The sequence below is a fragment of the Lampris incognitus genome, chromosome 6, assembly GCF_029633865.1.
Source record: "Lampris incognitus isolate fLamInc1 chromosome 6, fLamInc1.hap2, whole genome shotgun sequence".
NCBI classification, from domain to species: domain Eukaryota; kingdom Metazoa; phylum Chordata; class Actinopteri; order Lampriformes; family Lampridae; genus Lampris; species Lampris incognitus.
This window is the reverse complement of record NC_079216.1, coordinates 58,180,640-58,195,217: the sequence shown is the minus strand read 5'-3', so window position 1 is coordinate 58,195,217 and position 14,578 is coordinate 58,180,640. Positions and strand designations below refer to the sequence as shown.

The 14,578-nt window shown below is 45.7% G+C and overlaps 1 protein-coding gene across 1 annotated transcript in view; it reads left to right on the top strand.

Moving 5' to 3' along the window:
* The window catches only part of camk1db (calcium/calmodulin-dependent protein kinase 1Db), a 51,470-nt gene that overhangs the window by 31,752 nt on the left and 5,140 nt on the right, over positions 1-14,578 (top strand). Inside the window, exons 3-9 of the mRNA XM_056282683.1 lie at positions 4,303-4,377; positions 5,470-5,608; positions 6,616-6,742; positions 7,400-7,475; positions 8,598-8,710; positions 8,903-8,981; positions 11,425-11,512. Coding sequence (XP_056138658.1) covers positions 4,303-4,377; positions 5,470-5,608; positions 6,616-6,742; positions 7,400-7,475; positions 8,598-8,710; positions 8,903-8,981; positions 11,425-11,512 — 697 coding nt within the window. The remainder of the gene's footprint in view (positions 1-4,302; positions 4,378-5,469; positions 5,609-6,615; positions 6,743-7,399; positions 7,476-8,597; positions 8,711-8,902; positions 8,982-11,424; positions 11,513-14,578) is intronic.

The window sequence follows — 14,578 nt, the reverse complement described above, 5'->3', positions numbered from 1 at the left end:
TGGGTAACGCTGTCGCTTGCGGAGCGGGAGACTCGGGTTCGCTGTGGTGACGGCCTCCCAGACTGCCCCCCGAATTCGCCACAGTACATTTACAAGTCTACAGTATATTGGTGTTTATGCCACCTTCGAATAGATTGTGCTTGTTTCTCTTTATTATCAACATCACAAAGTTGACAAATGGTGACGTTGTTTGGTGGAGTCTTGTCGAGAGACTTCTCCATTAACCACTTGCTGAAATCAAGGCTAGCTACCTCCCGCAATAGCGCTGTGTATATACTGGAAAACGCCGGTGTGCACGATGGACTATGGTCATTGTTGCTGTTGCAATGCTGAACTGTGTTGAATATCTCGCTTTTGAAACTACAATTTCCAGTAGGCTAAACACTGCAAGACGTATTGCTTCGCTATACAAACAGAATTGTAGTGAATTCAGCGGGCAGCCGGGAACCGCCACAGCTGGGACGCAAACCCGGGTCTCCTGCACCACAGGCGACTATGTTAACCAGTCGACTACAGGTTCCGACCAGTTAGCCAAGGGCTAGCCAGTCTAGTCAGTCTAGTCATTCGTGGTCGTTGCAGTTTGTATTGCATGTCCTTTTTTTCCTTCAGCATTGAACTAAGCATCAAAGAATTAACCAAAATGTTGTTAAATTGCTCAGGGCTACCATCTGATGACGTGTCATTGGGAGAAAGTGTGTCTCGCCCTCCTGTGTGGAGCGTTTACACATTAGTAATGACTTGGAATTTGAAAACACGGCTTAAGTGTAGTTTATTCACAAGTCGTTGTCGAACAAAGTGACTTCCCTGTCAAATCCTGTTCCGTCAATCGATTCTATATCGAACACTTGAATGCACACGCACACGCACACACACACACACACACACACACACACACACACACACACACACACACACACATAAATACACAAACTCACACAGACTGGGGGACTTAACAAGATTGGGCTGACAGCAGGTTTGGGCTTTGATAGCTAATAGCCCCGGAGAGACTTGATCATCAGTCACTCCTGACACGAACTCGCTAGTTGTTGGTCATAGTTGCCTGGTTACAGCTGCTACCCTTTGAGTTCATTATGACCCTTCCCTCGCTTCCTTCCTCCCTTTCCTCTTAATCTGTCTTTTCTCTTTTCTTCTCTCTTTCTCTTCTCATCCTATTCTGTGAACCTCTCTTGCCTTTTTTTGTCTAACATGTATGAAGCAACGCGCTGTGTTGTGGGTTTGCACTAACACTCAAAACTGCTCTGAGAGGGGAGAGAGAGAGAGAGAGAGAGAGAGAGAGAGAGAGAGAGAGAGAGAGAGAGAGAGAGAGAGAGAGAGAGAGAGAGAGAGAGAGAGCGTGGAAATGGTTGGGTAACTTGACACCCTGCCATCTGAGTGAGCACTGTCATCATACCATCTACTCACGAGTTCCCTCTCTCTCTCTCTCTCTCTCTCTCTCTCTCTCTCTCTCTCTCTCTCTCTCTCTCTCTCTCTCACACACACACACACACTTGCTTGCTGGTAGTCCATCGAGTCTGATGATGACATCCCCTCCTCGTTAACGGTGTGTTCTTTGATGACTGTAGAGTCCAATTCTTGATCCACAAATTTTATTGCACATTGGGCATATGAAGTGTGAGTTAGTGGGGGCAGGCATGTTTGTGTGTCTCCTTGGTCTTTTCTGTTGTTTTTTCACATTCCTCTCAATTTCCAGCTGCTCTATACCTCTGTGGCAGATCTCCCGCCAGTTGGAATGGTTGACGGCAGCTTGCTCCAGTCTCAAGGGGTCGATACAACACTTCTTCAGCGATGTTTTTAGCTGGTCTTCGTATCGATTGTGCTGACCACCTGCGGACCAGCAGCCCAGATGAAGCTGTCCATACAGGACTTGATGTGGCAGGCATTCTTTAGGCATCCTGATGACATGCCCAAGCCGGCGCAGTTGGTCTTCAGTGACTGTGGCTTCTATACGCTCTTGCAGTTTGTTCTAGCAAGAATCTCAGCATGAGGAACGCGGTCACGCCACATGATCCCCATGATTTGCTGCAGACACCTTATGTGGAACTGCTGCAGCAGCTTTAGGTGGCGGCTGTATGTGACCCAGGCGTCACAGCTGTATAGGAGAGTTGTGATGCAGATGGCTTTGTAAATGGCAGTTTTGGTGTACAGGTGGAGGTGTTTGTTTTTTTGGAAGACCTTACGTCAGAGTTTGCCGAAGGCTACAGAGGGTTGTTTGATTCTATTATGAGTTTTGTGATCAGTGTTGCAGCCCTTAGAAAGGATGCTGCCCAGGTATTTGAAAGATGGAACAACTGAGAGTGGTTGGTGTTCTATAGTGAAGACAGGTGGGGGGCTTGACCTCCATTGGCATAACACCTCAGTCTTGGTGGTGTTGACTGCTAGACCCAGCCTGCTGTAGGCATTCACAACTGCAGCAAGGATGGTTTGCCAGTTACAAGTTCTGGTGTGTCAGCTACAAGAGCGCAGTCATCAGCATACTGCAGCTCAAGAGTCTGCACTGCAGACAACTTGGTGGTTGCCTGGAACCTTCAGATTTTGAAGAGGTTTCCATCTAGCTTAAAGTCTATTGTGATCCCACTACTGTCTTCCAGATCTTTATGAAAAAGTTTTGTGACACATAGGAGGTAAATGTTGAAGAGTACCATTGCCAGCATACACCCCTGCCTCAGTCCAGTGCATACATTAAAGGGGGCAGATTCCTGTCCTCCTATAGCCACCTGCGCCACCATCCCATCATGGAACTGTGATAGAATGTTCACAAATTTGCTTGGACAGCCATACTTTCACAGGATTTTCCAAAGTAGCTTTCAAATTCAGTGTCAAAAGCTTTGGAGAGGTCGACAAAAACCATGAAAACGTCCTGATGTTGTTCGCGGCACTTTTCCTGTAGCTGTCTTACTGTGAAAATCATATCTACAGCACTCCTGTTTTTCCTGAAACCGCATTGTGACTCTGGCAGCAGATGTTCTGTCAAGTGCATCACCATCCTGCATAGTAGGACTTTTGGTAGGACCTTGCCTGCAACAGCTAGTAGGGATATGCCATGACGGTTGCCGCAGATGGACTTGTCACCTGTTTTTGTCCAGGGTGACAATTTTAGCATCCCTCCATTGTTGAGGGACACGCTCCTGGTCCCAGACCTGCAGGATGTACTGATAGATCATTCTGGTGCACAAGTATGCCCCTTGTTTTAGGGGTTCTGCTGAGACACCAACACTGCCAGGAGACTTATTGTTCTTGAGGGAGTTGATGGCTGCAAGTACTTCTTGAAAAGTTGGTGAGTGGTCAAGGTCTGGGATGGGCGGACAGATTGGCAGCTCTTCCAGGATGGATTAGTCAGTTAGTGAGTGCTGGTTAAGTAGGGCTTCAAAATGTTCAGCCCACCTTACCAGGATTTGCTTTTGGTCTTTCAAGGTTGTCAGTCCATCTGCTGATTTTTAAGGGTGTGATAGGGCAGTTCCGATACATGTGGAGTCACCAGCCGCTTCTTTTCACCTGACAGTGAGGAGTTTCACCAGGGGGACGTAACGCGTGGGAGAATCACGCTATTACCCCCAGTTCCCTCCCCTCCCCAAACAGGCGCCCCAACCGACCAGAGGAGGCGCTAGTGCAGTGACCAGAACATATACCCACATCCGGCTTCCCACCCGCAGACATGGCCAATTGTGTCTGTAGGGACGCCCGACCAACCCGGAGGTAACACGGGGATTTGAACCGGAGATCCCCATGTTGATAGGCGACAGAATAGACTGCTATGATACCCAGATGCCCCCTGGCTCCCGGAACCTAGATACCTTGATTAATAATTTTGATTTTGATTTCTTTTTTAAATTTTAGTTTATTCTCTCCTCTATTCTTCAGGTGCTTCTGCATTGTGTGTTGTGTGGTTGTGGGGGCTGTTACTGCATGAATCAATGATTAACATGCAATATGAGTTTCTTCCATGCCTGCATGAACAGTTTGTATGCAGTACAGAGTTGGCTAGGAGTATCACAAGCATACACGATAGCATGCTTGCACAAGCATGCCCACTCACACACACACATACACACAGAGAATGTAAACACAAGCAAGGTAGTTGGTTCTCCCCAGTGCAAACACACTTCATTGTAAGAAATGATGGATGCGATTTAACACTGCAGGGATGAATTTCAACAGAAGAAAGGGGTAATTGCGCAGTTATTGTGACAGTGTTGAAGCGAACCTAGACTGTTGATGAAGTGAACAAACTTCTCTCAACTTTTCCTTTTGTCCTTTCGTCTTTGTTTCTTTTATTGCTCCCAGGATAAAGCATGAGAATATAGTGGCTCTAGAGGACATCTATGAGAGCGCAAACCATCTGTATCTCATCATGCAGCTGTGAGTACATCATCATGTCCAGAATCTGCATGAGTCACCCCTTGTTTTCTGTCAATTTGGTAATCTGCCATAATCTTTTTTTTTCCTGAACAAGCACTGATAACATCCCTGAGACACCTCTTCTCTTAGATACTCGCTAAAATAACTTTAGGGAATACTGTTGTGCTGGCATGTACTCGTACATGTTTGTGTCGTAGGTTTTTTGAATGGTATATTTTACACAGAGCGGCACTTCCAGATAGCATCCAGATGTGGGCCACTTCAGGCAACAATGCGGCACTGATGGTCTTCTTCTGGACCTGACAAAATGGATGTGAGCCTGAAGTGGCCCACATGTATAATAGCAAATATGGCCCAAATATGCCAAATCAAATGTGGGCCTTTTTTGGCAAAGATGCGGTGCTCTCGGCAATATGTAATCTGGGTGTGACCCTGAAGTGGCCCGTGTGGTAAATGGTGAATATGGCCCAAATATCACAAAACAAATATGGGCCACTTTTGAAAAATACTATGTGGCACATGCGGCATTGCTATGGTTTGGTTCTGACCCAGATCTGGCAAACAGGAGCGGACTGCCCAAGTGCAATCATTCCATGCGGTATGTGGGCCGGATGAAAGGAAGATGAAAGTCGGGTGTGGGACGGTCCGGGCCACAGCAGTTTTGCTATCTGGGCTGTGATTTAGTGGCTACCTTTGTTAACTTACAGCAGAAGTGTTTTGGATTCAATTCCTAGCCCGTCTGTGTGGAGTTTGCATGTATTTTGGGGGGTTTCCTCCAAGTACTCAAATTTCTTCCCACAGACGAAAGACGTGCATGAATGAATTGGAGAAACTAAATTGCCCACATACTGCCCACAGGGTGCACCCTGTGATGAACTGTGGACCTGTCAAAAGTGTCACCCTGCCCACTGCCCAATGCATGCTGGGATAGGCTCTAGCATCCCTGCGACCCTGAGAGCAGGATAAGGGGTTTGGATAATGGATGGGTGAATGGATACATGAATGCATGAATAATTTGTATCACAGGATTCAAGCCTGAACAATAACTGCAAGAATTTAATGTTTTATTGATTTTTCTGTGTACGGTGACAGGGTGTCAGGGGGTGAGCTCTTTGACCGTATTGTAGAGAAGGGCTTCTACACAGAGATGGACGCCAGCCGACTCATCCGGCAGGTGTTGGACGCAGTCAACTATCTCCACTCCATGGGTATAGTCCATCGTGACCTGAAGGTATCTCAGTCCTTTATGTTCAGTCTCTCGGATACACGTGGCCATGAATGAATGGCCGCAGACCTCAGAAGCTGTTTTATCACTTAACTGAGTGACACATAAGACGAAGTTGACTTATGCTCTCATAATAATATACAGGACGTAGCACCACATGTTAAGGTACAAAATGGAAAACAGAAAATGTACGCCAATGTTTATTATTGACGCCGCCATTCCTTGGCTATAGGATTCCCTTGAAAACGTTTTTTTTTAACCTCACTTCATCATTTTATAAAGGTTAAACAAGAAAATACAGAAACTAGACTGCTGTTTTAAAATGCCTCAACTAAAAATGTCTCAACTAGGGTAGCCAAATTAAGACTTGTATCCAAAAGTGACCTTCAGCAGAGGCGGTGTGTCTCAGCCTACAGGCATCTCGGAGCACCGAACAGAAATCATATCATGGCAAAGCGTGGATGTCATGTCAAGTGCAGTTAGCGTGAGTTTGCAACCAGCTGATCATCTGTAGTGACGTGTGAAATAAGACATGCAAATTACAAATTAGCTGGACAATGCTGCAGATTAGTATCAATATTGTCAACACTAACTTGACAAATGTCATGAATATAGCATTTAATGTCATGAGAAATTGTGCCAATGACCTCCTAATAATAATAATAACAATAATAATAATAATAATAATAATAAAAAACAAAGCAAAAACAGTGCTTCTGCCCTGCAAGCTTGAACCACCAAAAAGATTTTTGAATTACAAAAAAATCTGACTAAGAATATCTGAGATGGCAAAATGAATTTAGAGAATAAAAAGTTATTTTCCGCACAGAGTGCCAAAATGATCCATTTTGCAAATGGGAAAAGTCTTTAGTTAGCTGGTCTCTGCTATGCGTCGCGTATGAGCAATGTGCCCTGGCAGCCATTAACGGCGTTATCTTGGATCTTCTCCCTGACAAATGCATCCTGTACTGTATGTATACCTGCACAAGTGCCACATTCTCTGTCTTTTCCAGCCGGAGAACCTGCTGTATTTCAACCCCCATGATGAATCAAAGATCATGATCAGTGACTTTGGCTTGTCCAAGATGGAGGGAACAGGCGACGTCATGGCCACCGCTTGTGGGACACCAGGATATGTGGGTGAGGTTGCTCTGTCGGCTCTGAGCTCATAAAAAAATATTTGTGACACAATGAGGTGGGGGGCAGCACGGTGGCGCAGTGGTAAGCGTGGTCGCCTCCCAGCAAGAAGGTCCTGGGTTCGAGCCCCAGGGTAGTCCAACCTTGGGGGGGGGTCGTCCGGGTCATGCTGTGTGTGGAGTTTGCATGTTCTGTCCGTGTCTGTGTGGGTTTCCTCCGGGTGCTCCAGTTTCCTCCCACAGTCCAAAGACATGAAGGTCAGGTGAATCGGCCGTACGAAATTGTCTCTAGGTATGAATGTGTGCACCCAATCACTGCTGGGATAGGCTCCAGCATCCTCGTGACCTTGAGAGCAGGTTCGGATAATGGATGGATGGATAATGAGGTGGACCAGTTGGCCGAACGTGGCCTTATCTAAATGACAATTAGTATGACTAATCTAACCCTTAAACTTAGTTGAGTGCCACCGAAACAGGGAAATAATGCACTGTTTAAGTTATGAATGAGAAGCTCTTTTCTCATCAAAATAAACCATTCACACATGTAGCGCTGGTGTGCGATAGTGATTTTAGTTGGCCCTCATCGCTGTTTCAAGTGTTTTGCTCTGTCCATACCAGCTGGTGCTACCCCATCTGTTTGTGATGACTCTATTTTTTCCAGCTCCTGAAGTTTTGGCACAGAAGCCTTACAGCAAAGCCGTTGACTGCTGGTCTATTGGGGTCATCGCTTATATTTTGTAAGTGCACAATTTTGGTCAAAGATATGCAATTTTCTTTAACACTTTTAAGGATTTTTAGTTCATAATCAAATTGCCAGGTTAAATGCTTATATGCAGCTACAGTGAATACAGTTAATTTGGTCAGGAATGGACATATTCTCAAAACATTTTATGGCCTTTTTTTTTTAATTGTTTCAAGGTTTTAACCGTTAATCTCTTGACAAACCCCTGTCGGAGGGTCATAATAGTTGGAAGAGTACCCAGAATGCAACAGACATATGACAGTTTAAGCAGAGCCCTAGAAAGAGAGAGTTACGTCAACTCCGTAGACGTCAATGGGCCAATTATTTAACAGCAATGGCGGATCATGGGAGCCCCAGATAGTTCCAAACAGTGCGCATAGAATATGTGTCACGTTGGAATATATCTATATCTATATATAAATGTAAAAATCTGAAAATATTGGTTAGTAGTTACCAGAAATCGCGGCTAAGCAGTTCATTTAAATTACCCGCCAAGCTTTGTTTGGAACTATTCGGCGGCTACATGAACCACGTGACCCTCTCGCGTTCTGACCCCTCATTGACACAACTCTCTCTTTCTAGGGCTCTGAGTTTAAGTAAAGTGGTGCAGCCTGTTAGCAGAGAAGGAAAATCCCAAGCCTTGTTATCCATCCATTAGGTGTGAAACTCGTTAAGGTAATCAGGTGGAAGAGTTTCTGATGCCCTCACAAATGAGTGGTCCATGTGGGGGATGGGGGTGGGGGGCACGCGGGCGGGCATGTTCTCATGCAATCATAATCACTCGCCACAAACACCACAGGGTCAGATCTGCTTCTGGATGCTTGGTTGTTAATAGGCATGGGTTTGTGGTGCAGATTTGCAGTGGACGTCCATCTTTTCTGAATCGTATGAAAGTGGGCGGTTTCTTACCATCCCTTCTCTCCTCTTGAGTCGGTCTTTGTGCCATAATCCCCGTTAACTGACTGATATGACATGTAATATGAAAGATCAAACCATCAGCAAATGAGATTAAGCCAAAGTAAATCCTTCTAGATAAGGGGTAAAGTTTCAAATAGCAGTGGAATGATGGCACTCACATTGTTGTGTAATCATCTATGCCCCCCCCACCCCCCCGCAGGCTGTGTGGTTACCCTCCTTTCTACGACGAGAATGACTCTAAGCTCTTTGAACAGATTCTCAAAGCAGACTACGAGTTTGATGCACCATACTGGGATGACATATCGGACTCTGGTAAGCACTACGCTGTGTGTTTGTGGGTGTGTGCGTGTGTTGGGTCTTACTTGCATGCATACGATACCTGTGCACAATTCTTCCAACACTGCGATTTGTAGATGTGATTGAAGACTACCATATTTTGCCACAGGGAATTACAGCGGGCAATTTTCACCCATACGTCCTCTGACCTTTTCGCTCCCTCCGCAGCCAAAGACTTCATCGGCTGTCTCATGGAGAAGGACCCTGAGAAGAGGTTCACATGTGACCAGGCCCTTCAGCACCCCTGGTGAGACTCTATAACCACCGCCTCCCAGATGCTTAGTGACCAGATAATCACAGGGCAGCACACACTGTTGCTGCAGCGAAACAGCAGTGTGACGCAAATCGCCAGAGCTGACGCATGTGTCGCAGACAGCGTTTCCTCCCACTATCGGCTGTCGCCATGGCGCCAAGCCCCGAATCCTGGCTCCGCTCGGCCGCGCCAGCCTTTCAGGGAGGTGTTCTGCTGAATAAACGGCCACCAATTAGTGGCTGGTGTCCTGAAGGATCCTTGAAGAATGCAGAGGCTCTAATAAACAATTAGAATGTCTTGCCAGGCCTGAGCCAGACGCTAACAAGAGGGAGAGTGTGTGGGCGGTTGGCTGTAGCTGAGGTGGCCAATATGAATTGCCCTGTTAGCCAGTAATGGGTCTTTCAGGTGCTGGACAGTTGGTCTATCTGACACAAACATGCTGATTGTAAAAACTGTAACTGGTGCCACTGTGAGAAATGGCATTTATCGAGAAAGCATTGGACCTTGATTGGACACAAACCCATCATGCTGAAGGGGACAAAAAATATGATGTGAGGTCCCTTAAAGGCGTTTTTCATCAGCTGAACCATACTCAAGTATATTGAAGGGGAATATAAGCTGATCAAGGACCGAAGGATTCACATTAATTGGGAGATAATATGATTGTTCGAAGCTTTGATGGAAAAAAATATAGCATACTATAGACTAGCAAATACATTTGTTATATATTCTGTATGTAGCATAAATAAATTTGCTTTATGGCATCTTTATATAGGATATACACTCACTGGCTACTTTATTAGGTACACCTTGCTTGTACCGGGTTGGACCCCCTTTTGCCTTCAGAACTGCCTTAATCCTTCGTGGCATAGATTCAACAAGGTACTGGAAACATTCCTCAGAGAGTTTGGTCCATATTGACATGATAGCATCACGCAGTTGCTGCAGATTTGTCGGCTGCACATCCATGATGCGAATCTCCCGGTCCACCACATCTCAAAGGTGCTCTATTGGATTGAGATCTGGTGACTGTGGAGGCCATTTGAGTACAGTGAACTCATTGTCATGTTCAAGAAACCAGTCTGAGATGATTCGAGCTTTATGACATGGCGCGTTATCCTGCTGGAAGTAGCCATCAGAAGATGGGAACACTGTGGTCATAAAGGGATGGACATGGTCAGCAACAATACTCAGGTAGGCTGTGGCGTTGACACGATGCTCAATTGGTACTAAGGGGCCCAAAGTGTGCCAAGAAAATATCCCCAACCCCATTACACCACCACCACCGGCCTGAACCGTTGATACAAGGCAGGATGCGTTTTTCCAATCTTCTATTGTCCAATTTTGGTGAGCCTGTGTGAATTGTAGCCTTAGTTTCCTGTTCTTAGCTGACAGGAGTGGCACCCGGTGTGGTCTTATGCTGCTGTAGCCCATCTGCCTCAAGGTTCGACGTGTTGTGCGTTCAGAGATGCTCTTCTGCATACCTCGGTTGTAATGAGTGGTTATTTGAGTTACTGTTACCTTTCTATCAGCTCGAACCAGTCTGGCCATTCTCCTCTGACCTCTGGCATCAACAAGGCATTTTCGCCCACAGAACTGCCGCTCACTGGATATTTTCTCTTTTTCGGACCATTCTCTGTAAACCCTAGAGATGGTTGTGCGTGAAAATCCCAGTAGATCAGCAGTTTCTGAAATACTCAGACCAGCCCGTCTGGCACCAACAACCATGCCACGTTCAAAGTCACTTAAATCACCTTTCTTCCCCATTCTGATGCTCGGTTTGAACTGCAGCAGATCGTCTTGACCATGTCTACATGCCTAAATGCATTGAGTTGCTGCCATGTGATTGGCTGATTAGAAATTTGCGTTAACGAGCAGTTGGACAGGTGTGCCTAATAAAGTGACCGGTGAGTGTATATGCTGTACAAATATATACACATGTAGCAAATATAAACATAGCATGTGTTTATATATTTGCAATACAAACATGGCATTTTGTATACATATATATATATATAAATATGGCATATATATTATATATATAAAAATATGGCATATATATATATAATATATATTATATATATATAAATTCTTTATGAGACAGTACAAGCCTGTTTCACACCATAAGCAATCATCAGCTGTCAATGATTGACAGCTGATGATATATAACTTTGTTAAAAGAAACACTCAATGGTAGGGAAAGTGCAAATAAGGAGCAAACAGGCTTGTACTGTCTCATAAAGAATTTACTTGACTCACTGGATTATATATATATCTGCTGGGAAAGGCTCCAGCATCCCTGCGACCCTGAGTAGGATAAGCAGTTTGGATAATGGATTGATGGATGGATGGATGGATGAATTGGAAATGTTGTATTCCTTTGATAGTGCTTGATGATCCTTTGGTTGAGTTAAAGGACTCTGACTTTATTTTTCAGGATTGCTGGTGACACTGCTCTCTGCAAGAACATCCATGAATCTGTCAGCCGACAGATGCGGAAAAATTTTGCCAAAAGCAAATGGAGGGTAAGTACATTAGTTTTCAGTGTCCTCATGTACAGTTTCTAAAGGCTCTTTCCCCGTGTCTGAGCACTTTTGACCCCCAAACTCCAATTCATCTGTGTAGTGCGATTGCTCCATACCGTGCTCCGGTACAGTTCAGCGAACCGTGCTATGGCCCACTTGAAGAGGTGGGTTCTTTCATGGTATGCATCAAGTGTGATCGCTAACCGTGCTCGAGCATGGAATTCAAATGCCATGATGTCAATTACGCAACTGTCCCATTTAAAAAAACATGGCAGCATGAAAATTGCTGCGTTGCATAATTGATAAATCTATAAGGCATGTGAGAGGGTTGTGCGTCACCGCACCCGGAACAACTCCAAATAAGCCACAAGGTAAATCAAATTATGAACTCCATTGTGCTATGCAAGAGTGCTTCTCTTCAACACAAAAAGTCGCATTGTGATAACATAAGCGTGCTTGGGCCCAGAACTAAGGTGCAGTGTGAGTGCAGGCCAGCAGAGGATTGGGAGCGGGGGGGACAATCATGCTCAGGTACCATTCAAGGCAACCATGCCTAGTGTGAATAGCCCAGATAGCAAAGAATCTTTGGCCCAAATATGGCCCACATTTGGCCTTGAATGATGGCGTTGACCCAGGGTGAGTGTGGCTGCCACAGGTCCAGGTGTGTGGGCCTCTTCTGACCCACACAGCATGTGCATTAACTAAAGTCAAGCCCGGTTCATTAAATTTGGGCCACATCTGGCCCACATAGTATGTGCTGTAACCCAAGTCAAGCCTGGTTCATTACATTTAGGCCACGTCTGGCCCACACAACAGTTGCCTGTGCAGTAACTGAGCCGTACCAAAAGTGTCCCAGATTAGGCCCAAATGTGTCTGCTATCTGGGATGCCCTTGTCTAGTGTGAGTATGCCCTTAAGGTGCGTTTTAACAGAATGTGAAGCGAAAATTACAAGCAGCGCAAATGCATGAAAAGTCAATGTTAGGAGACAAATGGGCAGAGTTATGGTATGGTCACACATGCACGAAATTAACATTGGCAAATATTTGCCTCTCATTCTCTTCCATTCTATGCCAGCAAAGGGGATAATAAAACATTAGCTTGGTGGTGAAGAAAGTTTGCATCTTCGCTTCGTGTGGAGTTCAATTTTGGTGAACTTTGACCGGCAAATCCCCAGCCTTGCCCAATATAGCAAAGAAGTATGTGGTTGACCCCACTTGGTTGTTAGTGGCTGTAGTTTCTTTGTGAGCCAGGACAGAGGAGACTTTGATGAATACAATCAGTTTTTGGGGCTATTAATTGGATATAGCAGACTATCTTGTAGAAAACCTTTACCAAGAGATAATACAACATCAATAAAACTCAGATTCAACCATATTTTTTTGCGGTGTTGGGGAAGGTGCATTCATTTAAAATGGATCTCTTTCCACTGCAGTTACCAGTGTCAACCATAGGTTTGAGTAAGTGAAAAGTTCATGTAATAACGTGCCACAATAGCACCACCCTGGTCAGGACTCGCAACTGCAGTCTTAGGCTACGGTCACACATGCGCGAATGCAGGCGAATGATCATCCCTTGCCGAGGCAAAATTCGTGTCTTGGGCTGAATGTGGGCAGTGCAGAATGTGATTCTACGTGGGGTCAACCACACACACTTCTTTGCTATTGGTTGAGGCTGCGGATTCGTAGGTCAAAGTTCACCAAAGTTGAACTCCATGCGAAGCAAAGATGTGAATTTCCTTCGCTGATGGAAGAGAATGTTTTATTCGCCCCTTTGCTCGCATAGAATGGAAGTGACTATTCGCAAATGTATCACTTCCTGTCCGACACTAAGATTTCCTGCCAATGTTCTTACCAGTACACCAGCGATTAGAATAGGCATTAGCCAAGGGTCTCCAGTTAAGCCTGTATGAGATTCTATGAATCTCACCGAGCCTGATTAAACCATTAATAATAATCTCATCTCATCATCAGTCACTTCTCCCGGGTCAGGTCGCGGTGGCAGAAAACTAAGTAAGGCACTCCAGACGTCCATCTCCCCAGCAGTGCCCTCCAGCTCCTCCTGGGGGATCCCAAGGCGTTCCCCGGCCATAGTGGACATGTAATCCCTCTAGTGAGTTCTGGGTTTACCCTGGGGTCTCCTCCCATTTGGACCAGCTCAGAAAACCTCCAAACGAAAACACTCAGAGGGCATCCTAATCAGATGCCCAAACCACCTCAACTGGCTCCTTTCGACGTGAAGGAGCAGTGGCTCTACTCCGAGCTCCCTCCGGATGTCCAAGCTTGTCACCCTAATCTCTAAGGCTGAGCCCAGACACCCTACAGAGGAAACTCATTTCAGCCACTTGTATCTGCGATTTCGGTCTCTACCCAAAGCTCATGACCATAGATGAGGGTTGGAACGAAGATTGACTGGTAAATTGAGAGCTTTGCCCTCTGGCTCAGCATCCTCTTCACCACAACGGTCCAGTACAACGTCGGCATTACTGTTGATGCTGCAACAATCCGCCTGTCAATCTCCTGCTCCATCCTACCCTCACTCGTGAACAACGTCCTGAGATACTTGAACTCCTTCACTTGAGGCAACAACTCATCCCCAACCCGGAGGGAGAAATCCACCATTTTCTGGTAGAGAACCATGGCCTCAGACTTGGAGGTGCTGACTCTCATCCCAGCCATTTCACACTCAGCTGCAAACCGCCCCATTGCGTGCTGGAGGTCACGTTCTCATGAAGCAAACAAAACCACATCATCTGCAAAGACCAGAGATGCAATTCTGAGGTTCACAAAATGGACACACTTCTTGCCTTGGCTGCGTCTTGAGATTCTGTCCATGGATATCACAAATAGAATTGGAGACAAGGGACAACCTTGGCGGAGTCCGACACCCAGCGAAAACATGTTTGACTTTGTGCCGAGAATACGGGCACAGCTCTCACTTTGGTTATACAAGGACCAGATGGCTTGTAGCAACTGCCCCAGTACCCCATATTCCCACAATACCCCCCACGGAGTGCCCCGGGTACACGGTCGTAAGCCTTCTTCAAGTCCACAAAACTCATGTAGACT